The following is a 20,243-nucleotide window of genomic DNA, read 5'->3' as shown; positions in this document are numbered from 1 at the left end:
CAGCCACAAGACTACATCCCTGCTGAATCCTCTTCCCGCTCCAAGGCTGGTTTCCAATTCAGAGAACCCTCAGGTTCCCCCAGGACTCCCCACTTTATCGGGTGTAGCCTAGAGCCTCATGAGAAACGCTGCAATGTTGTACCTGGGACCCAGTCTCTTTGTCATCACTTGAGGAAGCCCAGCCCAGCTCAGAGGCATATGGCTGAGAGCTCAGAGAGCCATAAACCAACTTCATCCTCCAAATATATGTGGCATTTCTGAAGTTAGAATGGATAGCCTGGGAGCTGACTGAATTTCCTGAGCCTGGGTCTTATAGAAAAATATGTGCCAACATCCACCATGCAACCCCAGGCGCCAGCATGAGGGTTAATGCGGGATGCATCATATGGGGCACAAAATGGGACACATAGAATCCCAGGTCACTGGAAATACCAACCCTGGGGACAGCTACCTCTCAGGAAGCTCCATGCAGACCTTCTCCCCTCAGCTTCCCATCTCTGCTCCCTCCCGCCATGTGTTCATTCATTGGTAGGAGCATAACCACGTGTCCACACAAAATACACCCTAGGAAAAGGACTTCTAAGCCTTTACACACACATGACTCCATGCACAGGCACACATGCATCCCTATGTTCAGGGGCAAGGACCCACACAGCCAACCTCAGGTGACACCCTCCCCCAGGCCCAGCGCAAGTCCCCACTTTACAGTAAAAGGATCTATTTGGGGTACAAATACTCCTCCTCCCCACACTGAGGGAGTGGCTTGGCAGCAGGGCAAAATTTATCATCATTATCCTAATATAATCTCTAAGCTTGACAGTGGCAGCAGCTAAAGAAAATACCAAAGCTTAACTTGGGGCACACGGGAGAACGAGGCAGAAGATACGAAATATGATTTATGATGGAAATCAATGCAATCATAATACTCTGTTCTCGTAAAATTGGGCTGTGCCTCCAGTGCCCACAGGCCCACTTCAGCTCTGTTTGTCAGAGGATGTTGGGGACCCTGGGAGCTGGGGCCCGGGTGGGTGGTGAGACCCAAATGATTGTGACACTGCCTATCTCCTTTCCCAGCCTTCCTTGGAGGACGTTGGGGTGCAGGGCACTGACTAAAAAAATAAATAAATAAAAGAAAGCAAATTAACCTATGTCAAGCCGTGTCTTGGGCTCTTTTGCCAGCATGGCTTATTCTGCTCTTAACACTATGCTGTTAAGGTGGAGAATTCTATCCTGTGTTTTCAAGTCCATGAAACTGCAGCACAGAGAGGTTAAGTGACTAAGTTAGGGACACACAGCTAGTCATGACAGAGCCAGTTGTGCTGTTCTCACATCACAGGTGTAGAAAGGCTGTAGAGGGCTGCCTATGCCATGTGGTGTGAGGGGACTCAGGAAGGCTCCACCTCACCTGAAACATCCCCCTGCCTGTTCCAAAACCCAGAATTCTACTGCTGGCAATACCCCTATGAGTTAAGTCATATCCTATTTAGTTTATAAAATGTGGTGGTGGTGGTGATGGTGACAGTAATAATGGTGGTGGCAATGGTGATGCTGACTGTCATGGCAATGATGGTGAGGGTGACAGAGATAGTGACAATGGTGGCTTTTCAGACATGTTTGTCACTAACATAGGGCAAGAGGTCAAGGTAAAATACAGACAGACCCTGCAGGCAGCACTGGATATAAATTTATTTCCAATGTACAAATTTTCTAGAAGAATGAGCCAAGAATTCTACACCACGGCCTGAGAGACCCAGAAACAAGTGGAGCAGTCTTTTTTCCTGGTAGATCTGGACATGAGCATTCTTCTGTCACTAAGTGGAAAATCCCTTCACCCTGTGACAAGCTATCTGTGCTAAAGATAAGGAGGGGTGATGGAAAAATGACTTCCACGGATCTGCCACCAGAGTTCCAGTCTGGGGGTAAAATCGCAGTAAATTGAGAGAGCCTTCTGATGGGCATTTTCTTCTTAAGTGCTCTTAAGAGTTTCAATCAAACGAAGATGGAGTGAAGGAACGAATGCATGCACTTGTTGAAGTCAGCGGCCGGGGATGAAATTAGACCCTGTTAAAGACAGCCTCGCAGGAGAGCCAGGTGCCTGGGGAAACAGGGACTTTGAGAGGGCGCAGGCAGAGTTCAGTGAGGGGAAGCTCCGAGGCCTGGGCCGGGCGTGCGGAGGAGGGGGTCTCAGGAAGGAGCCTTAAATAGGTGGGGAGGATTCCGAGGAGGGGGCTTGGGCCTCCCCCATCTCTCCACCACATCCTCCTCTATCCTGGCTTCAGCGATCCCTGGGGCCAGGGGGACACCGCGACCCCACCATCTCTGCATCCACCATCGGCTTCCCGTCCACCAGCCGCGGCTACCGCTTTGTAATCGGCACCTCTGAGCCACTAAGGAGGACGTGGGAGACAGAGGTGATGCTGAGCGCAGGAGAGGAAAGGGATGCAGAGGGAAGGAGGTCATCGGGCGCCCAGGCCAGCGAACCGCCGGAGCGAGACGCGAGAGCAGTGACGCCGCCGGGGCGAGGGAGAGGCAATGAGATGGAGAGAAATGAAGCGGGACTCCGCGGAAGCCCGAGGTCTTGAGGCCGGTCCGGGGGCTCAGCCGAGGGTCAGGGGTGACAGCTCTGGCATTTCGAAGGGCATCCGGGGGCCAGCGCCTGCCTTGACGAGACCTCGCGAGCTCAATAGACTTTCTAAACCTAATTAGTGTTTAATGGTCTGGAGAGACGCCGCATCCGCCGTCACTGGCCGCACCACGTTGTCCGCTTCAGATTCTTAATTAACCTTTAAGGAGATGATCCGCTGGTGGCCGCCTCGGAGGCCATGTCCATCCCCCTTTGCGCGCCGCGCCAGGGCCCGCGGGCTCCCGGAAGGGAGTCTGAGAATAACTCCAGCCGCCCCCCTTTAAATCAGGCTTTCAGCGATGCTCCGGTGCTCCCCTTACCGACGAGGCGTTGCCGACTCTGGCCATTGCATGGGGCGGCGGTTCTGTGAACCAGACAGGACGGAGGAAAGAGGGAGAAATGTAGCCATCTGCCGCGGCCGTTAGGGGGCGCAATCGGCCGGGAGCCCTCCAGTGAGGGAGGGTGACACGGATGCAGCCAGGGGTTGGGTGGAGAGCACCAAGAGGCTGAGGAAGAACTTGTCCCGTGTGAGGAGGTGGGAGTCCCTGAGGGATTACCAGTGAGTCACGGATCAGAAGCTTCCTGCTTCCTGCAAAGAATGTGAGAGGAGGCAGGACGAGGGGACAATCCAGGCAGAGGACTCTAGTGCCTGTCATAGGGTTGGATTTCAACCTTCGAGCTCAGAAGGTATTGGAAGGTGTGATCCTAGCCACTGGGCAATGGCAGTGACATTCCTAAACCCAGACAACTCACGGAGAGAGTCAGGCTGGCTTCGGGCTGGAGGTCATGCATACCCGTGAGACAGCCAAGGGAGAATGACCAAGAGGATCCAGAATGTGACAGAGAAAGAGGGCAGAGGTGGCGATGGGGATTTGGGGATTGCCTCCGTGGGAATGCGAGTTGAAGAGAAGAAGCTGGATAAAGTCCCTGAGGGGAGGGAAGGGGAGAGGCTAAGGGACCAGAAGCGCCTGGGAGAGCCCGGTGTTCAGGGGACAGAGATGGATGAGCAGGGAAGGGCAGAGGATTCAGAAAAGAAGCAGAAGAAACAGTGGAAGCAAGGAGGGGGCACCAGCATGAAGAGCCAACCCATGCACTCCAGCACCCCATCCCCCACACACCTCACACACAACACACACTTCACGCGCACCTCAGCCGAGCACACCTCACTCACACACACACACACCCCATGCACACCATATGTACACACAACAGTCACCCCACACGCACCGCACATGCTTACACGCACCACGCACTCCAGCCTTCACACACATGATCACACTCACACCTATGCCTGACACGCTTGTGGGCAGTGCCTGTGACCCAGAGACCCCGGTGCGTTCCAGGAGGAGGGCCATGATCGATGTTTATAAATGAAGCTGCCCCGGAGATGGCTAATTGATGGCGGTGTGTGGCTGTTGTCTGGAATTTAACCTGATTCATCATTTAGCCTGTTGGAGGCTGGAGAGCTGTGTTAATTAATGCCAGGAAAACAGACTTGGACGAGCTGGCGGTACAGCCTCATATTAGAAAACGGAGAGCAAGGGGCAGAGGGAGAGAGAGAGAATGATTAAATCTAAAACCCAGAGACAAAACAAATTCCAAAAGCAAATGTCGGTGCCATTTCTAGGATGACTCAGATTTGCACTTGGCCGGCATCATCAGGCTGTGGTGCTGATTTCCTCTAGATTTGTCATTTACTTGGTGTGGGCTTTGTTTTTCCCTTTAATGTGCCTGGGGACTTTCTCTCCAGGCCTCGGAAGGAGGCCCCAGTGAGACGGGGAGGAGGGGCCCTGGGCCGGGTGGGTGGGTGGGAGGGGAAGACAGGACCCCTCTCCCAGTCATGGAGGGAGCTTAGCCTGGCAACAGGGTCCACAGTCCCAGGGCAACCTGCTGGGGTGAAGGAGGCTAGGACTCAGAGCATTTAACTCAGGGATAGGCTGAAAAGAAACAGGGAGAAGCAAAAGGGACAATGGGCCACAGTTAACGCAGACAAGGGTATCTGTCCAACCTCCAGAGCCAGGCTACCCATTCCCCTTCATAGTCCCATCCTGCTCAGCTCGTTGAGAGGCTCAGAGTCTAAATCAGGAAGGCAGTGGTCCCATTGTGGGCTAAGAAAGGTCAGACCCAGCTGGAGAGAACCCCGCCATGATGCCCAGAGACCCAGAGCCCCAGAACCCCAGACCCCCAGAGCCAGGCCCTAGTCAGGTGTGAGCTCTCAGGCTGAAACCAGAATCCTGTAGTGAAAGGAGGGCTGTGAGAATGTTTTCATGCAAGAAACCGATTCTCAAGTCTGCATAGCTGAGCTCGGAAGGTGGGCTTGCTTTGCCCTGCAGAGCTATGGAACCAGGGCCGATAAGGGGGAACAAGGGGAAGTAGGTTCAGGCTGGAAACATCCTCTTCATCACTGGAGCTGATCAATGTGCCAGGACATCCCATGCAGAAGGGAGCCCCACCCCCACCCTATAATGTGTGAGCCACCCACCAGAGCTAAGGAAGGGACTTCCACAGGAGTAGGGGCTGGTTCCTGCCAAATGTGGGGCTATGTAGCTGGGTGTTTGAGGAATCAGTTACACAAGGGCAGAAGGCTCCATGCGTGGTTGGAGACCAGAAAGTGTGGGCTTGAATACCACGTCATCAAGGCCCTTCTGCAGACTCAGTGAGGAGCGCCTGGAGGGAAGGGCCGTGTCATTCAGGTTTGCTGTGCCATCCTTGTGCCAGAGAACAGGGCCTGGCGCCTGGAGGTGTTCAATAAGGACTGAATGGATGAGTGGATGAATTGATGAATGAATGAATGAATGAATGAATGAACTTTGTGGCCCATCAAAACAACAGGCTCTTTCAGTACCGATAAGCCCAGTAGAGTGGGCAGAGCTGGAGCAGGTGGAGGAGAGGCTTTGGGACCATGGCTGACCAACAAGTCCCTGAGTTCAGGGTGAACTTGCCGACTCCCGCACCCACCTCCAGGTCTCAGCTCTTCGCCAGCGACTGTCCAATCTTTTCAGTTTAGTAGAGTCCAAAAGAGAGCCCAGGGGATAGGGGGCGGGAAGCAAAAAAGTCAGACGTTAGGTATTCCCTCAAAAATGATGAAAATACTTAGAGAAGAGAAGAAGAGGGGAGGGGAGAGGGAGGGAGGAAGGAAGGAGGAGAAGATAGCTGCCGCTCATGTATTGACCACTTACCAGATGCTGGGCGCTGTGCTAAGACTGTTAACTGAGCTATCGCATTTAATCCTCTCTATCCTCCCCTGGGGTTGCGACTCTTAAGAGGTCAAATAATTGTTCCATCTCGTATGAGCAAGTAAGTGGCAGAGCTAGGACTAGAATCCAGGCCTCCCAACTAAATCGAGGCTTGTTTCATCCAGAATCATCTATCCACTGCTGTTAAAAAAAAAAAAAAAATCCACACACACCCCCACCCTGAAGAAGGTTAGCAACCAGCCTGGCCATGCAGGCTGATAAGTTTGGTTTCCACGGCAGCAAGTCTTAATTAAGACCATGAAGGTCTTCCCGCCCTGGCCAGGGCAGCCCTGGCATGCTGGTGGGAACGAGTGAGACAGACGTGGGGCTTGGAGACAAAGAAACAGGCTGCTCCTGGCTACGTGGACCCAAGGGGGACCTGACTGGGAGATAAAGGCGTGTGAGCCCAGCTGCACTACTGTATTCCATCTCGGCGACTTCTGACTGCGTCGGTCCTGTCCACCGCACCTGTTACAGCGCCAAGAAGCCTTTACCCACACAAATGGCTCCCAACCACAACCCCAGTGCAATGCGGAGACAAGGGGGAACAAAAAGCTGACCACGGAGTCTCTCCCTCCTGAAAACCAGCAGAAGAGACCTCTGACTTGTCCCCGGGGTTAGGGGTACTTCCTTTGTTTGTGCCAATCCACCCCCTGCCCTGTGGATGAGGGGGAAGCATTCTGTAAACTTAGGTTGCAGAGAGCAAGGACAAGGGGGAGGCCGGAAAGGGATGGAGGAGGGAGAGAGGAAAGCAGAGAGAAGGGGAGGGGCAGCCCCAGGCACCCCACCAATAGGCTCCTGCGGTGCTGCTAGCTGTTGCTGGACACTGCAGAGTGGAGCAGCCTGTTGCATAGCAACTGCCAGGGGCCTGTTCGTGGGGGCTGAACTAAGGAGGCTGGTGGGCTGCAAAGGGGGCTGCTAGGACCAAGGCTCCATGAGCCACGTGCCTCCTCGCCACATACACAGAGCTCCCCGCCCTACTTTGCCTGGAGTGACCGCTAGCTCAGGAAGCATGCGCCTTCAGAAGGTGTCCTCCCAGCCCCTACCATTTAGTACGCTAAGATTTGACCACCTTTTCTCCCAGACTCCCTTCCAATGGAAGGCACACAAGGCCAGGCATGGGCTGGGGCTAGAGGTCAGTCTAGAACCAAGAATTAAAGCCCAGCTTGGGAAATTTTATTTCAATCCTGTGCACAAGCCTTGGATTTCTGTCTTCCCACACGTGGGGAGGGGACCAGGTAACAATACAACGCTGGCCATTCCTGATCTAAACATTCACCTGGCATTTCTCAGGCACCCCTGACCCACCTCCCCTCCCTTGTGCACGTGGCTGCCCCCTTATTCCTTCTGAACGTGGCCGCAGTGGAATGTCGTCGCTGCCCAAAACTGACAGGGGATGCCAGTATCCACAGCGCAAGCTCAGACCTCCCTTGGGTCACACCAGTCTCCTTGTCTCTGCTTGACCTGCCTGCATACACATACTCTGAGACCTTCCTCATACTTTTTGGCACTTTGCTGGCCCTTCCCTCAAGTCACCCAGGTTTCCTACTATTTTTCCTGCCCCTGAATGCCTTCCACCCCTGGCCATAGCCTACCTCTCTCATTTCGTTTCAGAGAGCACAGGACATGAGCCACGTCTGTGGTCAGCACAAAGTCTGGAGCTTGGGAAGGACTTGATAACTGTCACCTCCCATGCCTCCTGATCCCCCATCCAGGTCCACACTCAGCCATGTCATTAAGATAACTGGGTGCCTTCTGCTTCCCAGGCCTCTCCCCTTCATCCTCTGGGGGCCATGTTTGACAGCAGCAGACCAAAATGAGTCCAGAGGCCATGACTTGCAGAGTTACTAGTGTGACTGGGTGGACGCAATCATGGAGGGCTTGCTGGAGGAGGACACGAAGGTTTTGGACTCTGCTCTTTAGACAGATGTGAGAGGAGGTGAGGATAAAGGTAAAGAATAGAAAGGGAGGAGGCCTTGCAGGCAGCATGGGGACACATGGAGAGGTTCTTGTGGGTGACCCAGAGGTGACCTCAAGTACTTTGCTGAGAGAAGGGCTGAGAACCTTGGCTGGCAGCCAGCCACACCCAGGAGCAGCTCCAAGCTGGATGGCCTCAATAAGGAGAGGGGTGAAGAGCTGACAGGGCCTACATGCCGGTACGTGTCCAACCCAACGAGAATCAGATGGCCTTCTCAGAAAGGGAAGTGGGAGCAGAACCAGATTTATTAAAAAATCTTATCTGGAGGGTTTGCATATCAATGGGCTGTGGACTTGCATATTTTAGCAAGAACCTTGGGTTCTTCTGATCTGCGCTCACTGGCTGTCTCTCTAAACGATGCTCCCCGCTTCAATAAGCTCTTCCTAATCTGAAGATACAACAACGTGCCACTTCGCTGGAGGAGGGAGGATTAAAGGGCTTTTCTCTTTTGGCGGGAAACAGCTGTTGGGCGAGTGACCACTTCTGGCCTCTGGACGCTCCTGCCGCAGGGGCATGTCTGAGGCAGGAGGAAACAATGCCGGCGATGGGGCACAGCAGAGGATTCAGTCATTCATTTGGTCAGTGAGCGTTTATTAAACACCTACCATGTGCCAGGTGCCACGCTGCGTTCTCTGTGCAGCAAGAACAAATTTCGTACCATAGTGGTCCCTGTAGTCCCAAGTCATGGCAAGGCGATGAAGGAGAGATGGGGAGCTTGAAAGGACACCAAATTTGGATTGAAAGGTCCAGGGCGAAGCTGAGAGCTGAGGAGTCTTGGTAGGTAGCCAGGCAGAAAAGAGACCAAACTGCTGCACCCACAAGTAACCCTTGGAATCTGCCACTCACACTCCGGAAGGGTGGGCGTTGGAGTCTGGACAGTGGTCAGGGGGCACCAGGCAGGTACCAATCTGCAATTACCACTGGGGGTGTCTTTGGGGCAGAATTTTATGATGACGACAGGCAGGCTTCCTTGAATTTCTAACCTCTCTTTATAGACTGAACCATATGCAATTTATTAAGGAGGTAATTACGACATTAATATATTTACAACAAGCTACAAATAATGTGCACTGCTGCTGCCATTCCCCTGTGATCCCTTCTCACTAGGGGACCGGGGCAGGAGTTCATTTTTTCATTCCAAGGTTACAGAGAGCCTACTATGCACAGTACTGGGACTCCAACAGGACATGTGATTCTGAATCTGCTCTCCTGGGGCTTTAAACAAATAACTTCTCTATTAATTAATTTGTTAATTACGTTTTACTAAGTGCAAAGTCCTGGTGGAGGGCTGAGTCGCTGGAGAGCCGCCAGGCTAAGGTCCCATAATCTCATGCGTGAGTTCTCTGTCCTGATTGGATGGTTGCTTCCTCACCACTAACCCTTTTATATCAAAGACTGAAAATTCTCAGCATACCCTTCCAAAATTGTCCAAGGTCATCTCTAAAAGATAAATCTTGAGTCATAGCCTTTCTGCAGCTGGTGTGTGTGCACAGACCTGAGCAATGCTGAAAACACCTGATGGTCAAGGAAATGCCTAATGCCTAGAGTTAGAGGATAGAAACTTCCAGGTGGGTGGGGGCCCAGAGAGGCACTGTCTTCAGGGCTGCTTCATGGACATGCAACCTATACAGTCACACAGGGCCCCACACTAAGAAGGGTCCCATGCTTGGGGTTTTGCACTCTACAATCACCTTCTTTAAAGTTTTTAAATTTTATCTTCGACCTTGTTTCGTAAATGCAGCCATGGGACGAAAGAGAGCATGACGGGGGCCTGGGGCCTCTGCTCATGCGCAGTTCTGCCTCCCGGCACCTGTGCAATCCACACACAACCCAGGCCTCAAGTGCAACCACTCTGCCCTCAAAGCCAGTCAGCGGTGGTGGCATGGGTACAGGTCAGGGGAGGACTGGTTCCACTCAACCTGTGGTACCTCAGGCTGACAGGGCTGTGGCATGTCTGGCTGGCTAACAGAGGCCATGTCTTAGTGGGGTGAGCCTCTTGCCCTGGTACCTAGAATGTCCCTGAGAGTTTCCTGTTCACTGAGGGGTGCCATGAGCAGAGGTGAAGTCTGGCAGGATTTCCCAGGGACCACCCTCAGCTAAGTTGCAACATGTCTGCCTGTGGTCAGTGGAACGGGGAACCCTGCAATCCTCAGTTTCATTCCACCCCACTGTGTTGCAGGGTGGAGCTCTGGGTACCTATGAGGGGTCTCCATACCTAAGGGGACCCTCTCTTCCTCCTTAAGGTGTCTAAGTCTGGCTTGCCTTTGTTTCCTCCAGCCTGCTCAAGGTATTGTCCGGGCACGTGCCACAAAAAAAACAAATTGTGTAATTTTGGTGATTCTGCATGGGACTTAAATGTTCTAATATTTGCATTTAAAACTGACATCACACACATAAAAAGATGAATGGTAGCATCCATGCTAATAATTTGAAATTTATATTTGTCTTTACTTAAAACGACATCAAATAGCAAATAAAAATACCATGACAAGTCAGGAAAGAGAGAGACTGTGGAAAAAAGGAAAAGTTTTATCTTAGTGCTTTAATGATGCTTTTTTCCTTGCTTTTTCAACAAAGGGACTTGCAAATTATGTCTCTCTCTTCCCAGAGCAGTGATGCCTCGGGATTGGGGCACAGACGTCCCAATGGGCCCCAGCGGGCGGGGTCTGCTACTTCACTGTTTCTATGACCATCACGCGTGCTGTGGTAGGGGGGCAGACAGCGTAAAACCAGCGTTCTCTGGGGGGATGAGAACCAACAGCAGGACAGACAAGGAGTAGGAGCCAGGCTTGTCACAAGCACATCCAGGCATAGGGGGGCAGGGACTGAGATAAGAGCTGCCTCCGGGGAAGCCCGCAGGTTCGGATGAGAGAAGAATCGGCATGGCCACACGCCACATGACTTCATGGTTTGGGGACATGCAAGCCCTTCTGGTGAGCAGGGAGCTGGGTGTAACCAGCCGCTCACACATCCCAAAAGGAGCCGGAAGGGGCCCTCGGCTTGGAGGTTTGGACACCCACCCTGGAACTACATCCCGGGGCTCAGCTGCTGGCTGGAGAGCACGCTGCTGTCCCCTCAACCATCCTTCCCTCCCCTTTTTCGGGCGCTGTGCAGAACATTGGTCCAGACCTCCCGGAGGCATTTCTGGGTCATGTATTGAAAAACAACGTGGAAGCTGATGTTTATTGAGAGCCTATTATACAGTTTCCTCCGTTATCTCATTTAATCCCCAACCCACATGAATTCTTTTAAGAGTACTACTCAAGCATGCACATGTGTATGCACGGGGGGGGGGGGGGGAGGGGGGGTGGCGGGGAGAGAAAGAGAAAGAAAGGCAAAGTGGTGCAGGGCCGAGTGTGACTAGGGGCCTGAGCCATAACCAGGACAGTCTGACTGAGGAAGAGCAGGGTCCGGATGGCCAATGAGGAGTAACAGGAAGCTTTCCAGGTCTTTGCATTTGTGAGACAGCTCTGAGCTGACCACAGTGGGGCCTTGTGGGAAGCAGAGGGCTCTAGTGCCTGAGGAGACAGGTGGAGGGGGCCCTCAGGAGGGTGTGGCAGATGAAGGGAAGCCAGGTGAAGACAGTCTTTTCCTGGTCTGTTGGAAGAACACATCTGGGCTCTCAGGGACCGGTGGCCCCCTCTGTAGGCCTGCCCACTCTGCTGGGGTGTTCATTCCAGCCTGGGGGAACCACACAGACAGAATGGGGGTGAAGAGAGATACAGATGGGGAAATGGCTGTCACACAGGACCAAGCACAGGAGCACAGCCCAGCTTGTACCAGTAGAAAAAGGAAAGAGGTAACTTGAACCACCCTGTTAACCAGGGTCATCTTCCCGGATTGGGGAGGGTAGCTCCTGCACCCTGGCCCACAGTGGGCAGGGAGCAGCAGAGACCTGCAGACACCTGTGGGAGCAGCCAAACGACAGCTGGGAACAGAGGCAAGAGGGAAGGGATGTGGGAGTAGGAGAGAAGGCATAATCTAAGAGCTGGGCTGGCCTGTCTGTCAGTCTGTCTGTCTGCCCATTGGCCACAGGCCTCTCCTTCTCAGGGGAGCCACGCTGCACGGACAGGTAAAGCCACTAGACCGGCTCAATCATTGTATTTATTCTAATTGTATCGTAATCGTCCCCAAGGAGCCTGGTTCAAATGAGCTTGACATTATTAAAATTTTAATGCCCAGTTTTCATAGCTGAATGAATATTTAAAGGGTATGTCCCAGCTTAAGTTATGATGATGAAGAAATTAATGGAATGTCTTGTTTAATGCATGGATATGTGTTGATGCAAAAAGTGGCAGAGATGGGTAGGGGGAGGGGAGGCAGAGCCTGAGCAGAAAGGGTCTGAGTGGGAAGGAGCTACCCACCTGGTGCCTTCTGCTGTGCTTGGGAGCAGGGAGGGGCCCACTCCCGGGCCGGGACCACTCACTCCCCCTGAGAGGGCCCTGGGCTAGAAGCAGAAACATAGTAGACAAAAGTTGGTGATGTATCCCCGGAGGCCTGACCGCAGAAGCCTGCAGGGAGTTGCTCTTGTCCCAGGGAACATCGCCCTGAGTCACCAAACCCCTCTCAGGCACCTATAAACATGATCAGGGCTGTAGACCACTGGGGCACATGGAGACTCTGATGATACCTGAGAAAGAGAATCAGCAAGAAAGGTGCCTGCATCCCAGCCCAGGTCTGCAGCAGCCCCTAGCCCCTGGCCCTCCTGGAAGGATGATACCATGGCTGAGGAGGATGTTGGGCAGAGGAGCAAGAGCTGGGGGAAGGGAAAGGCACCATGAAGTGAGCTCTGGCGTCCTGGAAGCACAATATTCATCCGTAAGAAATGCCCTAGGACCTGTATGGCTGAGAGGTCCTGAGGCCATGGCCAAGGTCCAAGGTTGCAAAGTTAGAAGAAGGACCAGAAGATGGCACGTGCCCCTCCTACCTTCTTCTCCATTACCCTTTCTCCCCTTTTTTGAAGTCCCCTTCCTCACTGGCCACTTCTGCACCCAGGCTTGGTCTCTTCTCTCCAGGACAGGCTCAATCTGTCCACTCCCCCCTCCTCAAGACGAAACCAGACCACAAGACTCTGGATGGGGCCAGAGTCTGGAACCGGGAAGGGAGCCACTGACGAGGGAGGAAGTTCTCCCTTGAGGCCAGAGGCATCTATACAGAGCCTGCTCCAGCAGAGAAACCTTCTCAACAGGGCCTGACACTTTATTTCTGCTAAGAGTTCAGAAAGTGCAGGCCGTATTTTATCTCTCCATCTACCTGGCATCTCTCTGACAGCCCTGCAGAGGCTGTCTGGATGTTGACCACCCCTAGATTATAACGGGACATGAAAAACGACCCAGAAGCCAACTCAATTCCACTCCACCAGTCTGTTTGGAGCACCTTATGGGTGCCTAGTCCATGGCTGAGGGCAGGTGGTAGGTTGGACAAGACCCGGGAAGCCCATGGTCAAATTAGAGGGAAGCAGTGGGGCCTACGTGGAAGCTTCAAGTCGCGGGGGAAGTCTGGGAGCATCATCCAGGGCCGGCCTGGTCAGGGAGAGCTTCCAGGGGAGGGGAGCAGGGAGCACATCAGGCCTAGGCTGGGAAGCCTGGGGCAGAGAAGTCAGTCACAAACACCCAGGTACCATCCCTTCCTCATCTCCACAGCGACAGAGCCCAGCTGGGTTCAGTTCATACACGTCTACTTGCCGCTCCTCAGCCATATCTTTCTCTCCCTCCTTGCCGGGAAAGCCCGAATCCTCCACCTGGCCCCCTGCTCTCCCTTCTTCTGCTTTGACCTTTCCTGGACCATCCCTCAGCCTGTCGTGCCTGGTTTCCAGCATCTCCCGAACATGCAGTCAGGTGTCAAGAGTCCTGGTTTGTCTTGATATCACCAATTGCCACCTGTGTGACCTCGGGCTCCTTTCCGAACCTCTCGGAAACTCCCATTTCCTGGGTTACAGTTGGACCAGCTCTAGTGGCATGCATCATAGGGGACGTTATGGTAACATAGCAACATCAGCCACGCGGCAGCTATTCGTGTTCCTCCAGGTGCAGCGGCGTTGTGTGCCCTTCGGAGTACCTGAGTTTCCTTCCTTGCAACTCAGTTCTCAGCCTTGCTCTACCTTCTAGATGGAAAAGAGAACTTTTTTTGCAGGACGCTTCCCAATGGGGTACCAAGAAGCCTTCATAGTCGCGAGGAGGAGGCTGGTGCGGGTGTGGGAGACAAGCTTGCAAGTTAAGGAAACGGACTTGGGGGAGGAAGGTACTAGAATGTAGGGAATGGAGTGATGCAAGAGGAGGTGGGGGCCAGATGGGAGGGACCATGCTGAAGAGGCTGAACTTGATTTGGTGGCCCAAGGAACCTGGCCCCAAACTCCCCTTGCCAGATGGACATTGTCTCCACTGACTTCCTGCCTGGGCTCCCTCCTTCCAAGAGCAGCTGGGGTCAAATGAGATTAAGTATAGACAGTCAGCCGACCCACCATTGTGTTGTTAGCACTGTGCCTACCCGTCTCGGCTGAATCCCAGATGTGCTGCCCCTCGGAGCTCTGGCTTGTCATGAGCGCGAGAGAGATAACACTCTCTCCCTCAGAGAAGTATAGTAATTACACAAGCAGGAGAGCTGTGGAAAGATGCCTCAAGGAAGACAATGGCCAGAGCTGGGTCCAGGTCAGTTATGGGGCCTTTCTGTAGGACAATACTGTAGGTTTGGTGGAGACTAAGACAAAGGGGTGTTCTAGGAGGGAGAGGCAGTCTAGGAAAGGGTGGGTGCTGAGTCCTGATAGTACTGATGGGAAACAAGGAGAGCTTTTTTGGAGCCTTTCGCCTACAGCCAAATGCCTAAAATGGAGGCGGTGTGTGGGGAAGCCAGGGCCCCCTAAGTGAAGCCGGGAACTTCATTAGGTCCATCTTCCCTCTCTCTGTGACTGGAGCTCTTCGTGACACAACAGTTTCCTCTGCTGGCAGAGCTTACATACAGATCACCTTTCTTCCCCTCAGCTCCTTAAGGTGTGCCACGTGGGAGCCACGTGGCAAACAACGACACCCTGACCCCTTATCAGTGGACTGGCCCCCAGTGTCCTGGCTTGTCCTCCTGGCCACCCGGCCTCTTTTCCTCCGTTCTGTACCCTGCCTGTGTCCCTCCTGGCAGTGAATCTGCCCTTCCCCGTTGTCACCTTGCTGACTCACCGGCGCCCGCACTTCCCCACCCAGTTGCCTTGATGCAGCCAAAACTCACTTCGAACGGGAGACCGGAAGGCCTGAGGAAGCTCGTGACTGACTAGTCCAGCCTCCGGACACTAGGGGAACTGGCAACAAAAAGTCACCTGGTGTGGGGTGGAAGCCCCAAAATAGCCCTGGCAGACCCAGATTCCCCGGGCCATCCTGCCAGGGTGGCCCTGCCTCAGCTTCTCCATCTGTAAAATGGGGGTGTTAGTGCCCATCCTGCCTGCCTCCCAGGGTTTGTGTTTGAGAGAGAGATGCAGATGTGATCAGGGATGAGGGGGGTGCATGGCAGGGAAAAGCACTGGCAAAGACATAAAATATGATTATATTTGTGCGATTCCTACCATTTTTATTGCTTGAAATATCTTGGGACCTCGGGGCTGGAGAGCCCCCCCCTGGTGCCTCAGCATCAGAGAGGATTAAAGACAGACTGCGGAGCTGGGATGCTTGGAGTTCAGAGACCCCTAGTGGCCTGAGCCGGGCATGAAGCTGATCCCCGAGAGAAGCTGGCAGCCGGGAAGCTTGGGGAATCAGGAAATGCCCTGGAGGGACCTGGCTGCAGTCAGGAGCCCTAGCCCAGCGGTTCGGGGACCCCAGGACCCACAGCCCACATATGCGAGATAGCATGTGGTGGGGTGGAACGTGCTGCCATGCCAGGCGTGGGCAGAAGGCAGTCTGCAGCAGGAGATCAGCTCGTTTTTGCAAAGCCAGCTGTGAACCAGGGCCAGCCAGAGCTGCACTGTGGGGACATCGCACATTCTGGTATCACAGGCTAGCGAGAGCTGCTCAAAGTTGGGATGGAGACACCACACTGTCTCTAACTCAGAGAAACTCTCCTGCAACAATGGAGCCCTAGACCCTGCACAGGCGAGTGTGGGCTTTAGAGAAGACACGCAGGTTTGCAGCTGTGGGGGTGCCTGGATGGACGTGTCTGTAGCCGTGGTCTGTGTGCCTATCTACCTGTGAATACCTGCGCACCTGGGTGTCGGTGTATCTGCCCCCGCCCCCAAGCCTGCTCTAACACTGTCCCTCGTGCTCTGTTGCAGATGAACCGGCCGATCCAGGTGAAGCCTGCGGACAGCGAGAGCCGAGGAGGTAGTAGCTGCCTGCGCCAGCCCCCTTCACGTGAGGGCCCACTTGTCTCTGCCCCCCTCCTCCCACTCCTTCCCTCCCTCTCCCCAATGCGGCAACGCAGCGACTCCCCGCTGCCTCCTCCTGCTCCCCTGTCCCCTGTCGGGGTTGGGACAAGGCTTTAGAGCTCTGGGTGACTGGTGGGGAGACAGTGACTGGGGTCTACTGGATGGTGGGGTTCGGTCCTTTCCTTGAGTGAGTAAACAATTACATGTCCTGGGACACTCTTCTACCTCCTTTAGGACACCTTAAAGGTGAGCCCACCTCCATGTCACCAAGGAAACCCCCACTGATGGGACTTGCCCAGTTTGAAGGTTTCCTGGTCGGAAGGTAGAAATGGATGGTCCAGGACAGAGCAGGCAAATCTGAGAAAGGTTGCCCGTGGGAGCATTGGACTGCTGAGGTCAAGATCCTGGAGATTGATTCAGCGGGGTATGGAGATGTCTGAAAGCAGACAGAGCAGGCCTCGCCCCAAAAACGGGCCCCCGTTCTCCGAGAGGAGACTCCGCCCTCCCTCCAGTGGGAGCCCACCCCCAGTGCACACAGAGGCTCGACCTGGCCAGGCTCCTGGCTTCCTTTGCCAAGCGCCCGCCGTCCTGGGTTCTGGCCCAGTGCCTGTGCCCACACCACGTCCAGGCCAGGGCCCTTTGCCCCTTGGCTGTCCCCGCCTGGGCGTGGAAAGGTCACTCTCCTCTCACTTCAGGCAGGCACTGAGGAACTGAGGAATTTTTGTCTCCCTTCCCTTCCCTACACCTCACAACCCCCCCCCCCAAAAAAAAAGTTTTTTAAAAAATTAAGAGCAAAAAGTAAAATAGGCAAAAGCCACTTGGCAAAATTCAGAGTCAGAATCCTGAGGGAACTACACAGTGTGGTCACAAAAGGAGACTGCCTGCTCCTGGCCTCCATGGTCCCTCCAGCTGCCCTCTGGGCCCCAGCAGGGCCTGACCTGGGGACGTGGCCTCTATGGCTCCCGCCCCCTCCTGACCTGGGCCTTGAATTCCACCCACCAGGGCCCAGCTGGTGTCTTGTCGTGACTCCAAAATGGGGCCCCATGTCCCAGGTCACAGACACACCTTCCTGTGGACCCACCAAGAGCTTTCTGTCCAGAGGACCTGGGTAGTGGAGATGGGTCCGTTTAGGGGTAAAGAAGGTTCAGGCACAAAGGGCCTGAGCGAGTAGAGCCCACTTGGGTTACACTCCTGCTCCTGCCCGCTTCCTGGCAATCAAGTTGCTTCAGTCCCCTCTGTACATAGAGCTCCTCAAACACCCTGTGCCAGGCACCCTTGGCCTGGCAATGAGAGCTTCGGCCTTCCAGGGCCTCACGCAGGGCTTCTCCTCAGTGGCACATGGCAGAGCTTGGGCTTCTTCTGGAGTCCATCTCTGGAAGGCAGGCCCAGCAGGGCTTGGGCCCGGCTCACCCCATCATGCGATGACTCACCTGCAACACTCTGTTGGTGCAGTAGGTCCAGGATGCAGCCGAGAGCCTCCCTTCCTGGTGGGTAGCTCAGAGAATAAGTGCCACCTGCAGTCTCAGAGACGGGCTCCCCAGGAAGAAGACAGCCAGAGAGAGGACTTGGAGGAAGTAGCCTTGAAGGAGGGGAGATACCATACCTGGAGGAGTTGAGCCCCATGGAGGGAGGCCCCTAAGTGGCAGCAGAGGGCCCGTCTGGTGCGGAGCAGACAGCTCCAAGTCCAGCCAGTTTTCTCCAGAACGGGAGTGGGGTGGCGGGAGCCCCTCTGCTGAGCTCTAACTCAAACCCTTCTTCCCTTCCGTTGCCTCAGAGGCAATAGTTCTCTGACTACAAGTTGCTAACCTCATCTCCTTTCTCCTATATATCTCCTGCCTCTGACACTTGCCCCAAACCAGATTAATCAGCTCTTTTATTCTTCCTGCGGTAGAAAGGGGGAAAGCAGAGCCAAACCTAAACATCTATCTATTAATTGCATATTCAATATTAAACAGTGAGATGATCCTGAGTCAGCACTATCACCATGCTAGTTTTTAAAAAGAGAAAGTCAGTTTAAAATAATTTAATATCCATTAAATACTTCTTCTGGGAGGAGGGGATGGGGGAGAGGTGAATATTTAAAAAAAATGAAAGAAATGGGAATGGGAGAAGGGTATGAGGCAAGGACGGGAGTGGAGGAGGGAGGAGTAGGACTCAGTGGGAAAGGAAGAGCGTAGGAAGATGAAAAGGACCAGAAGGAGGGAAGAAGAGAGAGGCCTGGAAGAAAGTGGGTCTAGGGGAAGATGCAAGGCTGCTGGGGAGACTCGGGGTGCAGCTAGGAGGAGAAAGGAGAAACCAGGAAAAGGAAATGGCCCCAAAGGAAGACGATGGGTCTGCCCCACCCTGGCTCTCCTCTGACCAGCTCCAGAAACTGTTCCCAAAGGCCCTGAGGACATGGGATAAACGTAAACCTTAGGATTCCAAGTGCACCCGAATGCTCAGGAGCAGCGCAATGTGATGAGTTTTCTGCTTAGGATTTGAGGTTCACGCCTCGGGCCAGGGGGCGTGAGGAAGGCGTCTCCTGGCCCTGCCCGCCACAGAGGGCGGCCAAGGCCCACTGCAGTCCCATCGAGATCCCAACTTCTTATTTCAAATCTCGCGCTCCTAGAGGCATCCCGTGGTCACATGGGCCCACGCTCAGAGGAGGAGGAGCCCGGGGACACGTGAGGATGGAGAAGGGTGGCAGGAGGTCTGCGTGTGCTCCAGTTTCCCACGTGAATTGCTAGCTGCTGCTGACAGGCACCGTCCAGTGGGAACGGCCAGGGGCCTTGTTTGTTTTTCTCTGGTATGGGCGTGGCTCCGACCTTACCTCAGAGAGACTAGAGTGAAGATGCAGGGATCAGAGATACGCTGAACTTAAGGAAGAGGTGCTGGCTGGGTGCTCGGCTGGGACACCCCGGAAAGAGTACAGGATGGCAGTCCTGGTTCTGGCCCTTCTTTGCCTAGACTGCGCTCCTGCCCAGGCACCCCACTCTGGACCTCTACCCTGGTGATAGGAAGACTCACTATCCAGTAAAGCTACTGTTTACAAGCGACCACTGAGGGCTGGGGTTTTAAACAAACACGTTTAATCCACAAAACAGTTTGGGGAAGTGGAAGTTACTGGCCCCACTTAAAGGTACAAACCGAGGCACGGAGAGGCTATGTAACTTGTTTCAGAAGGTGGCAGAGTCAGAATTCAAACCCCTGCCTGTCAGTCACCCGCACCTTGGTGCTCTGCATTCCTCAGACTCCCAGGACAGTCTCTGGGACTCAGGACAGTGGGAAGATACCACAGGCATTTGTCATGCTTCTAGGCCCATTCTAAAGGCAACTGAAGTGAGAAGAGCAGGGTCCCAGGTGAGGGAGGCAAAGCCAGGCTGGACAAGGAGCTCCAGGGCTGGAGGGAGTCAGAGAAAAGAGAGCTCATTGTGGCCTAGAGCAGGCATGGAGGACTTACTGGAGGAGGTGAGACCAAAAGTTGTAGACTTGGCAGGAGACAGCAGGGACACAAAGTGAAAATGGGACCCTGAACACAAGGCCAAGAGTTTGGGCCTGTCTCCATCAGAAGCAAGAGCCACTGATCCTGGCAGGGGGACAAGGCAGAGAAAATGTGTCCCAGCTGTCATGTCCTGTGGGCAGGAAGAAAGGAGACAGGCTCTGCTACCATCACCAAGAGCCAGGGCTCCAGCGAGACGGGGAAAGAAAACCGAAAGAGAAAGGGCCTGGTCAGGAGCCATCCCTATGCAAGGACCCAGTTAACCCCACAGCACTTACTGGAGGGAGTTGTACTTAAACTGACATTCACCTCAAATAAGCCAGCCAGTTCATTAACCAGGGAAGTGAGGTACGCTGTGGACAGAGAGGGTGAAGGCCTGGAGGGCGGAGGACGGAGGGCGCCCCCGACCTGCCTTGGCCATCTCAGAGGCAAGGACTCTCCCTAGGGCAGGCTCTGAGGTATTCTACAGGCAGAGATACCTGCCCCAAGAGCTGGTTCATGGTCAGCGTCTGAATTTGGTCTCCACAGAAGCAGTGGCCCTTCAGGTTCTCAGTTTCACTCTCAGCCTGCAGCCCTGACCCCCTCCT

At 54.1% G+C, this 20,243-nt stretch overlaps 1 protein-coding gene across 50 annotated transcripts in view; it reads left to right on the top strand.

Annotated features, from left to right (window-relative positions):
- CELF4 (CUGBP Elav-like family member 4) overlaps positions 1 to 20,243 on the top strand; it is a 289,057-nt gene that overhangs the window by 205,194 nt on the left and 63,620 nt on the right. For 27 of the 50 annotated variants that reach the window (XM_036229982.1, XM_016158062.2, XM_036229986.1 and 24 more), the window contains exon 3: positions 16,086 to 16,134. In XM_036229982.1, the coding sequence (XP_036085875.1) occupies positions 16,086 to 16,134 (49 nt within the window). Of the gene's footprint in view, positions 1 to 16,085; positions 16,165 to 20,243 lie in introns of all 50 variants that reach the window. The other 23 variants (XM_036229976.1, XM_016158046.2, XM_016158047.2 and 20 more) reach the window with 1 other exon arrangement.

The sequence above is a fragment of the Rousettus aegyptiacus genome, unplaced genomic scaffold (genome assembly GCF_014176215.1).
Source record: "Rousettus aegyptiacus isolate mRouAeg1 unplaced genomic scaffold, mRouAeg1.p scaffold_m13_p_12, whole genome shotgun sequence".
NCBI lineage: Eukaryota > Metazoa > Chordata > Mammalia > Chiroptera > Pteropodidae > Rousettus > Rousettus aegyptiacus.
Note: the sequence above shows the minus strand (reverse complement) of the source record. Positions and strands in the feature narration are given on the sequence as shown.